General features: G+C 37.1%; 1 protein-coding gene across 3 annotated transcripts in view; it reads right to left on the reverse strand.

The window, feature by feature from the left end:
• Window positions 1–14,119: 14,119 nt before the first annotated feature.
• Window positions 14,120–19,184, reverse strand: part of ADAMTSL1 (ADAMTS like 1) — a 429,836-nt gene continuing 424,771 nt past the window's right edge. For all 3 annotated transcript variants that reach the window (XM_072404398.1, XM_072404399.1, XM_072404401.1), the window contains one exon: window positions 14,120–17,604. In XM_072404398.1, coding sequence (XP_072260499.1) covers window positions 17,498–17,604 — 107 coding nt within the window. In that variant the 3' untranslated portion in view covers window positions 14,120–17,497. The remainder of the gene's footprint in view (window positions 17,605–19,184) is intronic.

The raw sequence follows: 19,184 nt of genomic DNA on the forward strand, positions 1-19,184 counted from the left end.
TTTGCAAAATAATCGTTTCTGTGTATAATTTGTAGTTATGCATGTACATGGGGCATCCATATTTACATTACGTATATGAGTTCTAATTCCTGCTTTGTAGTGCTACACAAAGATTGTGCTTTACTGCTCCTTCTCACAATACCAGTCTATGCATTAGTCAACTCTCTGAAAAAAATGTCTGTATGGCTTAATATCTGAAAACATATTAAAAGAGCCTATAGCCTCCAATCTACAAATCTTTATAATAATGAAAAGGACGGGGGAGTATGCTTTCTCTAAGGGCTATCTCAGACTCATTTAAGGATATGGGAAAGGTTGTGAATTTATTTTTTTATATGGCTGTGGCAGATTACTGCACTGTTCCTAAAAGTAACATGTCGTCATTGGTTGTGCGTTTGTTCTTTGAAGATTTGCACAGTTGTGTAGAAATGTGGATGCCTGTAGTTCAGTTTGCCTCTACCGGCTGCAGAGCAGCAGTTTGCTCTGAGCACAAAAGTTTGGTTTTATACTGCGGGTCTGAAAGTACCCTAAAAGAAGGACTAATAAACAAAATTCAGTTCACAGCTTTTAAATTCGCACATTTTAAAAAGGGCAGTGGTAGCATGGTGTGTTAATTTGAAGGAAAAGTTAATTGATCCTTGTAAAATGCTAAAATGACAAGCCAACTGCAGGTAAAGGAAAAAGGGTTATAATAATGATTATATGGTAGATCAGTCACTCCAATCAACACCCATTGATTATTATTACACAGTATTTATATAGCACCATCATATTACACAGCGCTGTACAAAGTCCATAGTCATGTCACTAACTGTCCCTCAAAGGAGCTCACCATCTAATGTCCCTACCATAGTCATATGTGATTAATGTAGTCTAAGGTCAATTGTTAGGGAAAAGCCAATGAACCTAACAGCATGTTTTTGGGAGGAAACCAGAGTACCCAGAGGAAACCCACACAGACAGAACCTGCAAACTCCATGCAGATAATGTCCTGGCTGGGGATTGAACCTGGGACCTAGTGCTGCAAAGGCCAGAGTGCTAACCCCTGAGCCACCGTGCACTTTGTATAGTAACAGGCTGTAAGCAATAAATTATACTATATATCTAAAATAGTCACAAAAAATAATACACAGGTATATATATAAAATTGCATTAAAATTAAAAATGTAAAATTTGTCAGTTTTACTTAAAAATAAATTTCACTGGACACAGTTTTTCGAATTGCTAGCATTTCAGTTTTCTTGCGCAGGTAACTTGAATGTCCATTAAGGACTCCAAGAATATATTTGAACACAAAATGCTGCGTATGAGGTTAGAAACCATTAGGTTTTAACTAAGTGAAGAAAATAAAGCAGATCAATGATGTGTTCACAGAGTGCTATTACACTCTCTTAGGTTTCATGCACACAAGCCAAGTGGTTTTCTTATCAAGGAATCTAGAGGCCACCCTGCTCTTACCAGTATGAAATACTCGGCATGTTGCTGAATTTGTCGTTACATTCCCTGTGACACCTGATATATCATAGTACGCATTAACTCAACTGAAAGCCAACCTCTGAAAGGTAATCTGTCTTGTAATGTACAAACTGTTTATCCCTTAACTTTCCCTGCATTATTAGTCATTTCCAGGTCAGGAAATAGTTTACGCAAATACACAGAAAGTGCGCTTTTCCTGAGCGGATATTGGTTCCACTATGGCAAGTTACAGACTTGTTGTCTTATCTCATTGCTCTTAGTTTATTTATCTTATATGTTGAGTATAGTGTTGGTAGATCTGGAACCAATGCAAGCTGAAGACATTAGAAAGAGGCTTCTGTGCTGCTAGCTTAGGTCTAATGGTGGCATTGTGCCAGTTTGCTGAATGTATATTTGTCATTGGAAATAGTGGCTGCCCAAACATCCTAAATGTATACCATAAGGGAAGACACAAAAAGCTATGAGCTCAGTGAGGAAAGAATAAAACCTCTGCCAGGTCTTTTGTTGTGTCCCACTGGGAGGACTATAGGTGCGTACACACTTCCAATTTTTATCGTTCAAAACGAACGACGAACGATCGATTGGGCAAAAATCGTTCGTAAAAAAAGTAACCAACGACGCCGACGAACGAGGAAAGTCGTTGGAAACGAACGACCGGACCGGCGGATCGGATTGGACGACGATCGTTGAACATCGTTCGTGTGTACGATCGTTCGTTGATCGTCCATGGTGTGAGCATGCGTAATGAACGAACGTTCGTTCACTTTCCTGTCGTGCACATAGTTCCTCTATCGCTCAAACGATCGTATCTATTGTGTGTACAATATCTACGAACGATCGTGTCGTTATCTCTATGTGCAGGATCGGTGCTATACGATCGTTCGTAGATATCGTGCAGGATCGTTCGTCGTTCGTTTTCCAACGATAATAATTGGAAGTGTGTACGTAGCTTATCTCTCATTTTCTGCCTAGGTGTCAGAGAGACGATGAAGTGGAGAGAGATTTCATCAAAGGTGACAAACAGGAATACCTGATAATGCATTGCTTCTCTATATTGAATAAATAAAATCAAACGTAAAGATTTAATTCAAAACACTTCATACCTGTTTGTACATATTATTAACAATCGTTGATTTGATTAGTCCAATAAGTTGATTATATAATTACCATAAAATGAGTAGTAATAATTAAAAGTACACAAAAAGTTTCACAATAAGTACAATAAAAAAAGTGATTTTGTTTAGTTATGTACTTTTGTTGTCACTAAAAGAAAATAAAGAAAAACAAATGTGAAAGATCAATAAGTCAATAGTTATTTACCAGGGCCACTTTGTACCCCCGTCGACTACTAAAACTTTCTGTATGACAGATGACTGATGGTATCACTTAATTCGCAATATTTTAAAGGTATTAGTTGACACCTTTAAAGGTATTTGTATGAAGGATGATTTTGCTTTTGTCACCTAATCAGACACATTTTAATGGTATTACTTAGATGAAAAAAGAAAAAATAATTTTAAAATGTATATCCATTAAAAACGTGGAACTAAGGTTCCCCTTTTAGGTTTGTATGATCAGGCAGGTCATTAATGCAGAAACGGCCTGATTACTACGGGTTTCCCTCGTGTGTGCTGGGATGAATAAACTCCTGCGGACCTGCTTTGTCATCCCGACATGCCAATCAAGATAGCCCGAGATCGTCTGGAAGAGGAAGAAGAGAAGGAAGATGGCGGACCTGGTGCTGGAATCTGGATAGGTGAGTTGGCCAGGTACAGTTCAGCTTTAACAATTACTAACTGCAACATTTCCTAGATAGGAAGTGAGGGTAAACCATCAATCTTTATGGTTCCCAGGTCTAATAGTCAACCAAGAATTTTAGATGTGAAGCATCAGATAATGCCAGGGGTAATCACACAGTGCTGTCAATGCATACATTTGCATTTATTCCGTGGAACTATTGAGCTTTCCTAAATATGCACTGGTAGGTAACAATCCATGGAACCAAAGCCATTCAAACTACCTTTGACCTGCTTAGTAACTTTAGGTTTAGAAATAGACCTATCTACGTAGGAAATACCTTCCATATGACTGCTGGAATGTCTCATTTACTGCCTACTACATGTATGCTCCAGGTCTATTTTAACTTTAGCTTTGCAAATGTTTTTTTCTCCTCACTAGAAACTTCAAATGTGACACAAACTGACACATCTAAAGTTACGGTCTGTGCTTTTTAATTTACAAGGCCAGGCCGGGTGCATGCCATTGTAGATTATTAGCGCACCTGCATTCTGATCACACACCTCTGAAGTGTTAAATGTGATTATAAAATATAGTTTCATATAGAGAAATCTCAGGGGAAAGAGATTAAAGCTTTTAAAGAGCTGCCAAGGCCTAGTTAATATTATGTATACAACACAGGGAAAATGTGGATTAACTCTCCTGCCCCAGAGGCACCTGCTTGGTGTGATTTTCATATGATCTACCAATAATCTGCCACAATAACACACACATGATCACAGAGAACTAACCACCAGCCATGCAGACCTGTCAGTCACTCAGCCATCAAAGTTAACCACAAGAATTCTAATTGTCAGCTGTTTGGGATATTCATGCTGTATGTGTTCATTTGCTGCCCTTTCTTGTTTTGCTTTTAAAGATATTGACTATGTCACATAACACTTTCATTATTAGCAACCTACCAACTCCCTGCTCATTGTAAAATCCCTATGTGCAATTTTCCTAGAGAAGATTACTTAAGGGAACACTGAAATCACATATCAGATCTTTATGTTATTTATATACATTGCTTAATTCATTGAGAACAAAAGGACAGAGAACAGTCATTGAAAACCAAAAGTATTAACCAACTAATGGCTGGTTTCAAAACCACTCTGAAAATGATCACAGAATGATCGAACTTGTATAAATTTTATTACAACTCAAAATGTGGCTCACTAGTGTGCATGGCGCCCATATGCCTGTATGCACTTCTGACAATGTCTGGACATGTACCTGGGAAATCTCCATCCAAATCCAGATCAGGACATCAGTGAGCTTCTGGATAGTCTAGGCAAAGTCAGATACAAAATACAATAACATCCCAAAGGGTCTCTATTGGATTTAGGTCCGTGGAATGTGGGGGCAGTCAATGGCATCATTGCCTTCATCATTCAGAAAAGTGCTGATGATGCCAGGCATTGTTGTGCACCAGATGGAACTCGGGTAGTCAGGAGTCGGGGTACCATTAGTCAGCAGGTGGAGGACTGTGTGACTGTCCAAGAATATATCTGACCTAAGCCAAACTAATCATGCTGGATACAGCCAGTATAACATGCACTCTGTCACATTTGCTCATTAGTGAACCTGCCAACTCTCTGGCAAATATGCCACCCTCATGGAATCCATTTCTGATGTTTGGTCAGGAACATGGACATGTGTAGCTGGCTGGCAGTACTCCCACTCTCCTTGTGTAATGGTTTGTCTCCTGTGCTGGGAGATACAGCAAACCTTCAGTCATTCTGTATGGATGTGCCATCTGGTAGGATCTGGACTACCTGTACAGCCTGAGTGGGCTGTGGGTGCCACCTAATTCTACTGTATAGTACCAGTAACGACAAGGGCACTAGAAAATGCAGGACTGAAATAAGGAAAATTTTCTCCTTGGGATTGCCTTGCTGTTAGCCCTCCTGGCTACCTGTTTTTTAATGTGTACCAAACAAGTTGAAATGGATTCACAATCACCTACACTTCCTAACTGGACTGATATGCCAGAGGTAAACAATGGGGGGCAATTTTATCCATCCTAAAACTGGCTCTATGCATTTATTATTATTAACTTTTTTTGTTAGCACCACCATATTAGTTAGCAAAGCCATAGCCATGTTACTAACTGTCCCTAAAAATGGCCTCACAATCTAATGTCCCTACCATAGTCATATGTCAATTTTAAGGAATCCAATTAACCTAACTGCATTTTTTGGGATGTGGGAGGAAACCCATGCAAACACAGAGAGAATATACAAACCCCTTGCAGATAGCATCCTGGCTCATATTTGAACCAGGGACCTAGCACTGCAAATGCAGGAGTGCTATCCACTAACCCAATCTGGCCAAGGTTTTTAATGGGTAGGGCTTTTCTTAGTACCCTCAGGCCTTGTTCCCGTCTCCTAGTCTCCTTAAACACCACTCTCTTTATTTATCCCCTTCTGTAACTGCTTCTGTAACCCCTCTACAATATGATGCATCTTGAAAGAGAACAGCCTTCCTCAACAAGAAAAAATGACATTTCTTATAAAGTACAGCATAAAATACACCTCTATTCAAGGCTTCATTTAACAAAATCTGCCACAGTGTGCTCCCCCCCCCCCTTTATCTTTCAGATGTTTCCCAATACATCCCTTTTTTTTGCATGGAATCTCTAAAAAATTGGGCCTCTTTTTTAACCTAACCATTGTTACCCTACATGGAACATGGGCCTTCTTGGTAGGTTGTGGTGTTTTGTTGGTGTATCCAAATTAAAAAAAGACAAAAGGTTTTTTCTTAATATATATATATATATACACAAGCAAGAATATACTTTTGTCATGTATCTAGGCATCTAAGCATGTGAGTATATGAGAAGGGAATACATTCACATACCTAGGATATCATTATATACATATTACAAACTCTTTTGAATCTATAGATTATAGAAGTGAAATTGGTGGTCTTTGTATGCACCTGATGCCAGTAAATTATGCAAGAACATGGAAGTTAGATGCAAATACCTATTTCTTCTGATCCCTTATTCTCCTGTAATTGGTCAATAATGTGGCCTGGTACAGTCAGCCCACAAATTACATCTCCAGAGTCATCATATAGTCCAATGGCTGGCATGTTTCTAGATTTCATTTAACTGGTAACTGATGCTGAAATTCAATTATTCCTAGTATTAAACGTTGAATACATTTGATGATGTTTAGGGCCATGGCTGGACTTTCTACTGACACCAAAGTAAACCTATACCCATACCCATAGTAAACTCATACGAACAGCTAAAGTAATGAAAAGTGTGTGTGTGTGTGTGTGTGTGTGTATATATATATATATATATATATATATATATATATATATACTTATTTATTGACCTGGTCCCAACTTCTGTTAGAAAGTCCCCAGTGTTTTTATGACAGCACAGTGAAATGCAGTAAAGTGTGTCTCACACCACTGACACTCTCATGGAAGATTCCGGTGTACAGAAAGCCAATTTAAAGACAAGCACTTTTATATTACACTGTATGATTGTAAAAAAAAATAAAACATTTTGAATACGTCTAACAAGCAAAAAATGATGTATGAATACCAAAAAAAAATGTAGCATTTTTCAAAGCACCCAATTATTCCCTTATTTTTCTCAATTTTCCAACTGATGACCCTGATTAGATTCCATGAGTACCATTATAACAAATTTGTTATTAGCTATAATTGGGAGATAATGACCTATTTTATCCTGTACAAATACACCTGCACGCAAGCAAAGAGAAGAATGTTCACAATGTCCTTCTGTTATTTTTTTTTCTATCTCAGGCTCATCATTTAAAAGTTCATTACAGAGGGATAGCGCACAGTATAACAAGATAACTGTGGAGCCTTAATATTCTGCAAGGCTAGATGACAAACTTTTCACCACACTGTAGACACAAATGAACGTCTTTTTTCCAACTAAATCATGATATGAAACATCAAAGCTGAAAAATAATACAAAGATACCGATTCTGTTCTGAGGGATAATGGAGTGCGTGCCAAGCTTTGTTTTTCTTTCAATGTGGCTCAGCACCAAGAAAAAAAGCTTTGTAAAATTACCTCAATGTGTGGGCTTCTGGATCCTTGCAATGAACTGTGGTATTTCTCTCTATTCATTTCAAGAAACAGAGCTTGAAGGTGAACTCCAGACACAGAAATGAAAGTATGTACGCTGCATGGACCTTAAAGTGCACCAGTGTCCAGAATGGGAACATTAAACTACTTATACAGCAAACATTAAAGGAAATGAAGTCATTCCTGACCTCTCTAGGTGCTTTAAAGGTGTTTCTCTTTCTCAAAAATAGTCTGCTTTTAGTTGGCTTCTGAAAGCATAGAAACACCTGCTGGTGGTTTTCTTTACAGGGCTGACAACCTGGTATTATTCCATTGTCAAAGAAAAAAAATTAAACTTGTTTTGTGAACATGAATATCTTTACATTGCTTAAAGATAAAGAGATAAATGAGGGATTGTGTTTTACTATTTCCTGCTTAGTACAGGAAAATACTTAAAGTGGAACTAAACTAAAAACCAAAAAATCACACTTACCTTTAATCCCACAGATTCCTTCGATGGATCTGGTCCTTCCCTCCATCTGGTCCTGCGTTGTCCTGGAATTCTTCTTTGTACCGGCACAGAGGAAGCGATGGGCGCCGCCATCTTCACTTCACTTTATGTGGATAGGAAGAGAGAAAAGTGGTATATAACTGTAATGCTATATATATTGAACTCTCGGCATTATGGCAAAAGGTTTATTGTTTTATGTTTAAATTGCATATATAATTTGATCCTGATTTTGGCTAGACTTGTGCTTTATGTTCCTCGGCTATCTCTCGATATGTTTTACGCCTCAGATGCTGCTCCATTTTTGTTGCCTGCCTCTGGAATCTGTTTTATGGATATTTTTATCTGTGAGGTCTTTAGGAATTGTAATGTTATTCTGACAATTTTTTACTCCTAACCCTTTGACATTTTTTTACTCCCAATGACCATTCTGTTTGGGGCTCTTTCTACTCCCAATGGCCATAGATCCTCCTCCAGGTCTAATGCATAGAAAACAGGTCTTTTATATAAAATATATGAGCCTTAAATTAAACATTTTAGATGCAATGTTCGAATACTTCTTTCTTTGGTAAAATAAAGGAATACTCGTATAGTGGTGACTACTACTGATTTGACAGCACACGTTTTTCACAATCTGTTTTCTTCTACCGTCAGCATCTTCCATGTCTGCTTATGTACATGAAACTTTGCCAGATTACCTTTCTCATTTTCTGAATTGCAACTGGTTGATGTTTAAGCAAATTCAGGCATCTATGCTTACCATATTTAGGTACGTATGTTTAATGTAATAAACATCTACATTAAATCAGATTTGGTAGCAATACTCACCGTTTTTTACTACTGCTGTCTGCAGTTCTGTATTAAAGTGTGAGTGGTGGTTAGAGCTTCATATTAGTGTGCTAACACTTATTAGGTACAATGATAAAATAAGAAACAAGAGAAAGCAGGGTTTTGGGCACAATAAATATATTGTACTCAATTGTATATGTTTATAGATAACAATACTGAACATATCAGTACAAATACACTACAATAAATTCTTGTGGGATATATAATGTCTCTTTTGCCCTGAAAGGCACTATACATGCGACATCCAGCAAGTTACGCACACAAATCGTCATACGTATTTATAGCTTCCGATAACACATATTATTCACCATTGTACCCAACGTGTTTTGCCCCCATTTGGCTTCCTCAGGGGTAGCAGAATGTCAACGCATATTTGAAGCCTGCGGTTATTACGTCTGGATTAATAAACATATAATGTCAAATGTTAGGGTTATCATGTTAAATGTGGAGGTAAATACTGGCTTATCAACAATGTGATTCACGTAGCAACTAGGTAAGTAAGTATTCAGATACAAATTGTCTTACTGGATAACCAAAAAACATGCTAAATCAAGTACATATACATACAAACTTCCTGTATATCATGAGCATACTGTATCAAATACATAAGGGTAGAGATTGGTATAAAATACAAAAATATATATACATGGACTTACAATGAACAAAGTTCTTTTTGAAGAGGTCAGGAAGGAAAAGAGCTCCCAGACTGATTTTAGGTAATGTATGAGTATTACCTCTGCAGCAACGGGATAGTATGTACTGTATTAAGCTGGTATGGATCCCAGCAAGTATGGTTAGGGATCTAGGAGTATGTAGGTATAGTTGTTATAATATAAATATTAATACAGAGGTAAAGGTATTAGCTTGAGAGGGTTTCTTTGTGGACAAACATGTATATTTGAGTCCCATAAGTCAGGATGTTGCAGGATCCACTATGGCCGCTGGTCGACATTATATAAACCACAAGAATTTATTGTGGTCTATTTGAACTGATATGTTCTGTATTGTTATCTATGAACAGTTACTATTGAATACAATATATTTATTGTGCCAAAAACCCTGCGCTCTCTTGTTCCTTATTTTATCATTGTTTTTAGAGTTGAATACCAATCAGCACCATACAGCCCACTTCCTAAGTGCCCTGAATGTCATGGACACAGCCCTGACAGATGCATATTCACATTGCCATGGGCTGACCCAGGAAAGCTTAAGAGAATTGTAGTCATGTTACTAGAGATTCTGTGTTCTCAGTCTAAGTGTAGTCAAAGGGCTGGGTGTACTGTAGTCATCAACATGGAGGTAGGTGGGTCCCACACAGTTATGTGCTGCCATTTAACCAATGTGTCAGGATCAGTATTATTTGAGTTAAAATAACTCTTTTTGATCTTTTGTGTTGAATTTCTGGTCAAGCTTCAGCTCACCTGTTGTCTTCAATAAAATGAATGTGCTTGAGTTATTTAAGTTGATTCACTCTGCAGCTGCTGCACAGATCACAAAACTGAACAATGTTATTCTTACTGACTGGGAAACCATTCCTTCCAAATGTGTTTCATGCCCAGCCACAAACCTTTTAATAGAAAGCATCACCTTTTTGTATGAAATTCTTACTGGTGGTTGTTTTATTACCACTTAAGTATAAAGAGAAGGTACTCGTTGTTTCGGGTCAATACCTGCATACTGTAAGAAAAGATTGTAACCGATTTATTTTTATTAGGCTAATACCATTTGTTCAATATAACTGCTTCCTTCTGACTTTAGCAAGAGACCTTGTAAAAATCAAGCTATTCTGAATATAGAAATTGAAAAAAATCACTTGCCTTATGAAGGTACAAATTTCCCTTGAAAAGAGAGAGCCTGAGAAGAGTAAAGTCAAAGTACATGAAAGCCAAAGCAAGAAAATGTAATCCTTGAATGCAAACTGGGTACAGTTTCCTTGCAACTCATGTCATCAGATTTTTCCTTTTTCTGCTCCCACTTTTCCCTAAAATAGCATTTCTGTAATGCCTGTCCAATGGGATATCCTTTTCTATAACTGAGAAACATCATGCTGGGTGTAGGGTCAGATGCCTTTCTGATGAACCAAATCACCAGTGGTATTTGAAGATAATGGGCCTGATTTATTAAAGCTTTCCAAGGCTAGAGAGGATACACTTTCATTAGTGAAACTGGGTGATCCAGCAAACCTGGAATGGATTTCCTAAAAGTCATTTGCTAGCAAATGTTTTCAATCCTGGGTCAGATCCATTCCAGGTTTGCTGGATCACCCAACTTCACTGATGAAAGTGTATCCTCTCCAGCATGAAGAGCTTTAATAAATCAGGCCCAATGTCTTTAGGAGAGAAAAATCTGTATATGAGCTCATGGTAGGACTAGAGGACGGATGGACATTTAGCTGTAAGGACATGGTTTAATGTATTTTGGAGGGGGGAATGATAAATACTGCAAAGCATTTGCCTCTGAATATCTGCTCTATACCTGCTTTTAAAAAAATCCTCTCTTTACAGTCTACTACAGTCTACAGTCATGCTAATTTTAAAGGTTATTGTGTCTGCATCGAGGAATACTTGTGTTGGAGACATTGCTTCTCTGCAACAGACAAACGTTGGATGAAGTCACTGGCTGTTTAAATAGTAACTAACTAGTTAGTTCTGGGTGCCCTTCCTGCTCATAGCCTGCAAGATAAAAGTTTAGATACACAGCTGGTAATAAGTCTCCACAATTCTTTCTTCTAGTCGTTTCAGAGCCTTGTTCTATGGAGAACAATATTTGGCCATGCAGAGATGGATTATCTGGCCCTAATGATCATTGCATAAGCAGGGGAAGGGGATTTTTAAAGACAAAGCATTGCAGGCTGTGATTTTCAAAGATACAACTCAGTTTTTAGCAAGAATTGTGACATTGGAGATATATGAGTCCATGGCACTAGTGTTTGGCAGCCATAGATTTCTTGCTGTTATGACAAGGTTTGCCCTTCCTATCTTCTGTACATTTCTATTGGTTAATAGTTGCCAATAGAAATGTGTGGGGAGTAGGTAATAGGCAGCAGCAGTTAGAAAAATGAAAAAACATAAATATATTACAAAATTATAAATGTTATATTAATATAAATTCTGCATCTCTTCACAGAATGATTATGTGAGCAGAGTCATTTGGTTTTTTGATCACCCATTTAAATTTGTGTTGCAGCTGATTGTGTTGCAGTTCCTCCTTGATTCTCCTGGGGTTCCCAGAAGCCACCGAGTAAACTTGTCCAAGCATTAATAATGTGACCAGGCATTGGAGCCAAGGAGACATATGTGTTCATATACTTATACCTCACAGTGTAGCTTTCATTATTCTGGCACTGGAGAGGGTAAATGTTAGGGCAAGAAGTAGGGTAGGTTGCCCTAGAAGAGGTAGAATGATGCCTGCAGTAGCATCCACCTCTTAAGATTATTTGACTTCATTCAAAAGCATTTTTTTTATAACTATATGTATATTTGAGTAGTGGTAAAAAATAGGTATATAGAGTTATATAACTAAAAGTAACTTCTACTTATTTCAGCAAATCCATATAAATATAACCATTAGCAGTTAATAGGTAACTATCATTTAGTGGTCTGATGTTTCATTGGTTGCCATTGTTAGATAAATATCTATGGTTTTTTGCACAAAAATATTATTAGACAGTGTATTATGTACATATTGATGAGTCTTAATGACTGAATAAAAGTCCTCAATGAGTTCATTCTAGGTTACCCTTTAGGTTTTTTGGTTTATGCATAGTGCAGCTGACAAGGTAAATTCACTTATTAATTCTTAACATGTTCATGGTCAACTGCACAGGAGACATTTATATGAAAAAACGTTTTAAACACATCTGATTGAGTACATGCCAAGTAAGAAAAAATCCAGTTCTATTTCTACATCAAATTGATCAAAACCACCATAGTACCTCCTGAATGTTGAGCTAATGACTGACCTCCTTAATAATTCACAGATGAAGATGTTTTATCTATTCAAGGAGGTCCCGAATGCTTCTCATTAAGGAAGGCTAAAAATAGCAAGAAAGGAATCTATCTTTTCTCTTTCAAGCAAATAACATTCAGTCTTTCCTGTCTTCAGTTGTAAAACTATTATCATAAAAGCCCCTGAGGGCTCAAGAAAAAAAAAACACCTAGTCATGAATTCCTTGCTGCCCTTCAAGTTAGTGAAAGTTCCTCTGTGGCGCTGGTCATAAAAGACAGGCTGTGCTGCAGTTTTCTTACTAAGCAGCAATACAGGTTTTAATTACCAGTCCCTCAACTTTCCTGCAACCATTTCCTAGGCTGGCAGGGGCATGGTTGGCTCACGATTAGCACTCTTTCCTTTGTAGAGCTAGGTTCCAGGTCTGAACTGGTCCGAGCCAAGACATTATCTGCATGGGTTTTCATGTTCTACCCATGTATAATTTGGTTTCTTTCCACATCCCAAAAACATGCAGTTAGGTTACATAGTTACATAGTAAGTCAGGTTGAAAAAAGACATAAGTCCATCAAGTTCCACCACTAGTGAAATAAACATATCCCAGATATTAAACCCTATGGACATAGTTGATCCAGAGGAAGGCAAAAAAAACCAAAAACAAAACACTGGTACAATTTGCTCCAATAGGGAAAAAAAATCTTTCCTGATTCCATGAGGCAATCAGAAATTCCCTGGGTCAACAGTCACTGGTATTTATACTTTAAAGCCTTAATACCCAGTTATAATCTGTGCTTCTAGAAAAGCATCCAGCTTTTTCTTAAAGCAATCTTTAGTAGTTGCTGAAACTACTTCCTAAGGGAGTCGATTCCACATTTTCACAGACCTTACAGTGAGGAATCCCTTCCTTATCCAGAGCCTAATCTTCTTTTCCTGCAGATGCAAAGAGTGCCCTCTTGTTCTTTGTTATGGTCTTAAAGTGAATAATTGGGAAGATAATTCTCTATAAGGACAATTTCTATATTTATACAGGGTGATCATATCCACCTTATACGCCTCTTCTCAAGGGAGAATAGATTCAGTTCAGCTAATCTCTCCTCATATGGAGTTCCTCCATTACTTTTATTAGTTTGTTTGCCCTTTTCTCTAATTCCACAATATCCTTTTTATGAAGTGGTGCCCAAATAGCTTCCTTTTAAAAATTGTCCTTAGACTGTACTAATGACATATGACTATGGCTGGGCCATTGGTTTGTGAGCCCCTTTGAGGGACAGCTACTGACATGACTTCAGACTGTGTTAAGTGCTGTGTAATATGTTGGCGCAATATAAATACAAACTATTATTACAGAAAGCATTTGCTGGGGTGGTTGTGGGATCGCTTGTTGTGCACCCGCTTATGCTGGAATAGTGATAACCGCACATAATTCTTATTTTTAATACATACTATATTATGCATAAACACAAAGACCGACACCAAAAGAAAAGAAACACCAACAAGAAGTAAAAAGTCCCAAAAATAATTTTTATCTGAAAAACAATGTACAATTATTATTATTGCACTTTTTTGTACAAGAAACCCTAATAAATATAAACAAAAGCTATACATACATAGACATTTTATATTATTATTAATAACAATAATAACATTATGCTGTATCTTTGCAAAACACACTTTGCACACGGAACATGTTTTTACAAAGTGGCTGTATCATGTGCATTATTCTTAGAAAACATGGGAAGGAGGGAGGTCAGTTCAGTGGTTTCAGGTGCAGTAATTATGATATTTGTGAATAAATATTTTCCTTTTGTGTCCATAAGGTAGTAGAGTAACTGTATATGAATGCAACTGCACCTGGGCCCTGGGGATGGGAGTGGAGGCTTGGGGTATGAGGTCCCATGGCAAGGCTTTCAGTAAATGATTCTCTTTTAGGACTGACACAAGCAAAGTTTATCAAAGAATTCTCAAATCTAATAAAATGTAGAATGTACCAAATGTGGTTACACAATGATTTTCTTAAAATGTGTGATGACATTGTCAGCCCTAAAAACATCTTTGTGGCAATACAAATGTAATACAAATTTATGTAAAAATGTGGTTATGATTATGTTTAATAAACTGCGCAGCACTAAGGTTTTGAAAACTTGCAGTAGGGATCTGTAAAAAATAGTTATTTTTAATAGTTTATTTCCCAGTGCAGAAGCATGACAACAGCTACCTTAGATTCTGTAAGGCCTATGAGGTCAATGGACATGGAAGACAAAGCTCTATTTGGAAGGACCTGGAAGCTCTGAACCCTAATGTAATTATTTTATAAAATGTTTTGTGAATATTTGCCCCAGCTGTTTCTTTGCTGAACACAGTTTTTATCCTTTCCAGAGTCCCTAAAACTTTTTGAACAGCAGAAATATGTGTGCTGAGGACCATTGGTCTTTGTTTTATACATGAGGGTCGGTCATTTTTTGTACTCCGTTTTTGAGAATCATATATCTTTTATAGCAGGATTGATCCCATGACACTCATTTCTTATCAAATCATAATGAAAACAGGGACCTTAGTAACACATGATTAAGTGGGGAAATAAAACATTCAATTTCATAATCAAAGTTGTCTTGCTAAAGCTTCCTACAGCTTCTATTGTTTTTTGAACAAGAAGGAAAATGTCCAGGGCAAAAATTTTCTCAAGATTCCCCAAGTATACAGGTTAGGTTTCTTTGACATTTCATTGGGTGGGGTTGTGTGTTCCAGATGGGAGAATACAATGTATTCCACAGTGAGCCACAACTCTGTCTTTGGGAATCTTGATTATGGTAAGAGGATAATCCATAAGCTTTATTATTATATTACATCAACAATAAAAAGTGACAACGTCAGTGTCACATGATTACCTGGGGATTAAGATTAAGCTTTCCAAACTAGGTTGGTTTTATAGAATTTACCCTGAGTCCCTGAGACCCAAAACGAGTGCTAATTGGTCTTGCCATTATGGAAAAAGGACTACTATAGCAAATAAACAACATTGCTGAGAGAAAGAATAGTTTTTGGCATTGGACAATACTCCTATACTTGCTCATAAGTACAGAAATTTATCACCTAGTAAGCGATATATTTTCTATTTTTAAGCATCATAAAATATATTATTAGTTATACTTTTTAACTGCATCTTAATGAGCTTCTGGAGGGGATGCCAGCTTTTTTTTCCTGCCCAGTTCTTGCTGTTTCTAGCTGTAGCCTATTACAGTTGTATGTGTTCCAGATATTTATCATTGGAAAATCTTGGTCTAATTACAAGGGGATTTTAAGTGCTTAAAATATTTGGCAATGAAAAATGGAGGACTTTGCAGTGTGTTAATTGGCAGTTACTCAGTTGAATTAACTGTATGAAATAAAATTATCTCATGTTTATAGGTGCTTTAAATTTGTCTAAAAATGATATGTATTATAAACTAAAGAGAACATCCTGCGTTACTATACCTGGGGTACAGCAAGCTATATCAACCAATCAGAATTTGTCTTCCAACATGCAGACTCTGGATAGTAAAATAAAATTTGATCAGTCATCAGTAAAGCTCACTGTAACTAGGGCTTTATTATGGGACTTAATAAATGGCTTTATGACATCAAATTAGCCCCTCTTTTGGGACATAATAGGCTGACTTATTAAAGCTCTCCAAGGCTGGAGGAGATACACCTTCAACAGTGAATCTGAATGATCCAGCAAACCTAGAATAGATCTGGTTCAGAACTAAAAACATTTGCTAACAAATAGCAAATGGATTTTAGGAAATTGATTCCAGGTTTGCTGGATCACCCAGGTTCGTGGATAAAAGAGGATACTCTCCAGTCTTGGAAAGCTTTAATGTATCAGGCTCAATGATTTTACTTTTTATGTAATTGCTCACTTGCCTAATAATGGCACTCCATTTCTACCACTGGTAGGCAGGTCATTGCCTCCACGGCTCACAGTGTAGGTTTAGTGGATAAGCACTTGCTTGCTCAGTGGCCTCACAAGTACCAAAGTGCTATCTTTTGAAAACCCTTTACATGTATTCCTAAAAATTTGTATTACAAAAAACATGTATTCCTAAAATTTGTCTGACCCACTAAGAAGGATTTTCACTGGATCTGCACATTTCTGTTTGTTTTTTTCCAAACAACACATTATCATAAAGTGCCTGTAAAGACAGAGGTGACTACTGTTTGTCAGTTCAATACATTACATGAGAAGTCACCATCTCCTTACTAGGGAAATATAATTAAGAATGTGTTAGAACATCACATGTCATTGTAAGATAAAACATGCCCGTAACCCTTGTCATAATGAAGATTAAGGCGCAGTATTCACATCTGTGCGAGAAACAGGCTCACAAGTCAGAAAATGTGATTGTTCAGTGTGCAATGCTCTGTGTTCCACAGTGCGTATGGAAGAAACAGCACAGTAGAAAAAAAGTAGATTGAAACATAACACAAATTAAAAATACATGTACATCCAAAAAACGTCCATCTTATTTCCACCCTAAAATTTGGTGTCCCAGCAAATCCCTTTGTTCCTATGTTGCTTCAATACCCCTTTCTTGCACAATCCTTACTGTCCATGGTACAACCCTAAGGATTTATGCTCGGTGTCCTTGGCTAACAAATAAACTCTTTTCCCAAGTGCAGCGCACGTAAAACATGCCAGTCAGTTATTCACGGAATTTTGTCTTCCAGCAGAAATGGAGGACATCTTTGTCAAGTCCTTCTTAAGGGCCAGACAGCACAAAAATAAATATGCTCACAGGATCATCACAAGCCTGGAAAAACATTTCTTTTCTTTTCCACATCTCCTTGCTTAGCTAAGGCAAATTTAGGCTTTTAAATGGGTCATCTGGTCTTCTGAATGAATTGTCAGGCTTTCCTACAAGTCCCACAGCAGCGAGATTTGAACTGTGCAAGCTGACAAAGTTTTAGCTGTTTCACTTTTTCACAGTACCGTGTCGTATCCCTGCAGTCAACTGTAAGCGTGGAAAGAGAAAAACAGAAATGTCACATCAGGTCATACGTATACTTTCTGAAAAGCATTTCACAGTCTTAAAGTTACTTCACAAAAATATGTTATTGTTGCATCTGGTGGCAATATGTATTTTTGATGAATTTGAATCTTTGGCAGTAGTTCATAAATACTATATGGCATCAGGAAAATAAATGTGCTTCCAACAAAATTATGTCATTTTCATTTCAGTCATATGTTAAAACTGCTTACAGAAACATCATGGATTAGTAGAATATCATATTAATCGGGAGGAGATTTCAATCTCTAATAATCTCACAAATATACAGAATTTTTTTTTTAAGACAAAATAAACTTAACTAACTTTGAGATGCCTGCACATACTTATAGGACATGATTTTTTAAAGCTCTCCAAGGCTGGAAAGAATACACTTTCATCAATAAAGCTGGACTATTTGCTAGCAAATGTTTTGAATCCTGGACCAGATCCATTCCAGGTTTGCTGGATCACCCAGCGTCACTGATGAAAGTGTATTCTCTCCAGCCTTGGAGAGATTTATTAACTCCTCCTCCAAGCACTGTTGTCCCCAAAAAAAGTTCATTGTTCACTGATAATGTTAATAATTACCTCCTTCTTCACATTCCTTTTGACCTATCACTATGACGGGCATCCTCAGTGGCCAGTAGGAATGGGCAGGAGGCAGGAAAGGGTGGAAAAGCTTTACCAATATGAGCTCTGGCCATCCGAATGGCCAGTACTAGGGTGTAACAGAAAGGTTGCTGCAGGTATGTATTGACACCGTTAAAGGTCTGCACATTACATACAGATTTATTTAATTAAAGTGGAAAAATGATCAGCCTGTTAGTTTGCCTAGATAAGGTGCCTAGGTCACAAACTGGTTGAATAGAATTATAAAACTTGACCATTATAAGTTTCTTTGTATATTTTTTTCTGTGTATTTATCTATTTTTTGGAATGTAGCTTACAAGAACCAAAGAATACACTATATGCCTGAGGGGTTGTCGATAACTGACTTTTATGAGAACTATGGAAGTTCTTCTTCACACAAATTACCATACCATATTTTTGTTAAGTGGTGTATGTGGGGATAGGACCCAAAAATGCTGGCAGAGAAAGGAGCATTTCCTATACTGTTGCCAAATCATAGAAAGTATACATTCATCTAAAATGTCTTTGTATGCTGTAGCAGTAACAGTACACTTTAATTTTAACACTAAGTCATTTAGAGGCTTGCCCATTTACTTTTGGTAATATAGTAGGTATGATGGTCAGGTGCCCTCAGACTTCTGTTCATGTATTGTATGTGTAAAATGCTGATATATTTTGGGATCTAACTACATATTTTAAATAAAAAAATGTTTGCAGAGCTTTAAAAAAATTAAAAAAAAAATGAATATATACAGTGTTATATGAAGAATTATCAAACTTAGTAAGGTGCGATTTTGGTGGGATGTGAGAATGCAACTGCATTTTACACATTCTCCCAAATCGCAGGCAAATAAAGAAAAAACCCTACTTTCAGTAGAACAGTAATTCATTGTACAGTTTTAAGCATAACGTCC

This window comes from Pyxicephalus adspersus, chromosome 3 (assembly GCF_032062135.1).
Source record: "Pyxicephalus adspersus chromosome 3, UCB_Pads_2.0, whole genome shotgun sequence".
NCBI classification, from domain to species: domain Eukaryota; kingdom Metazoa; phylum Chordata; class Amphibia; order Anura; family Pyxicephalidae; genus Pyxicephalus; species Pyxicephalus adspersus.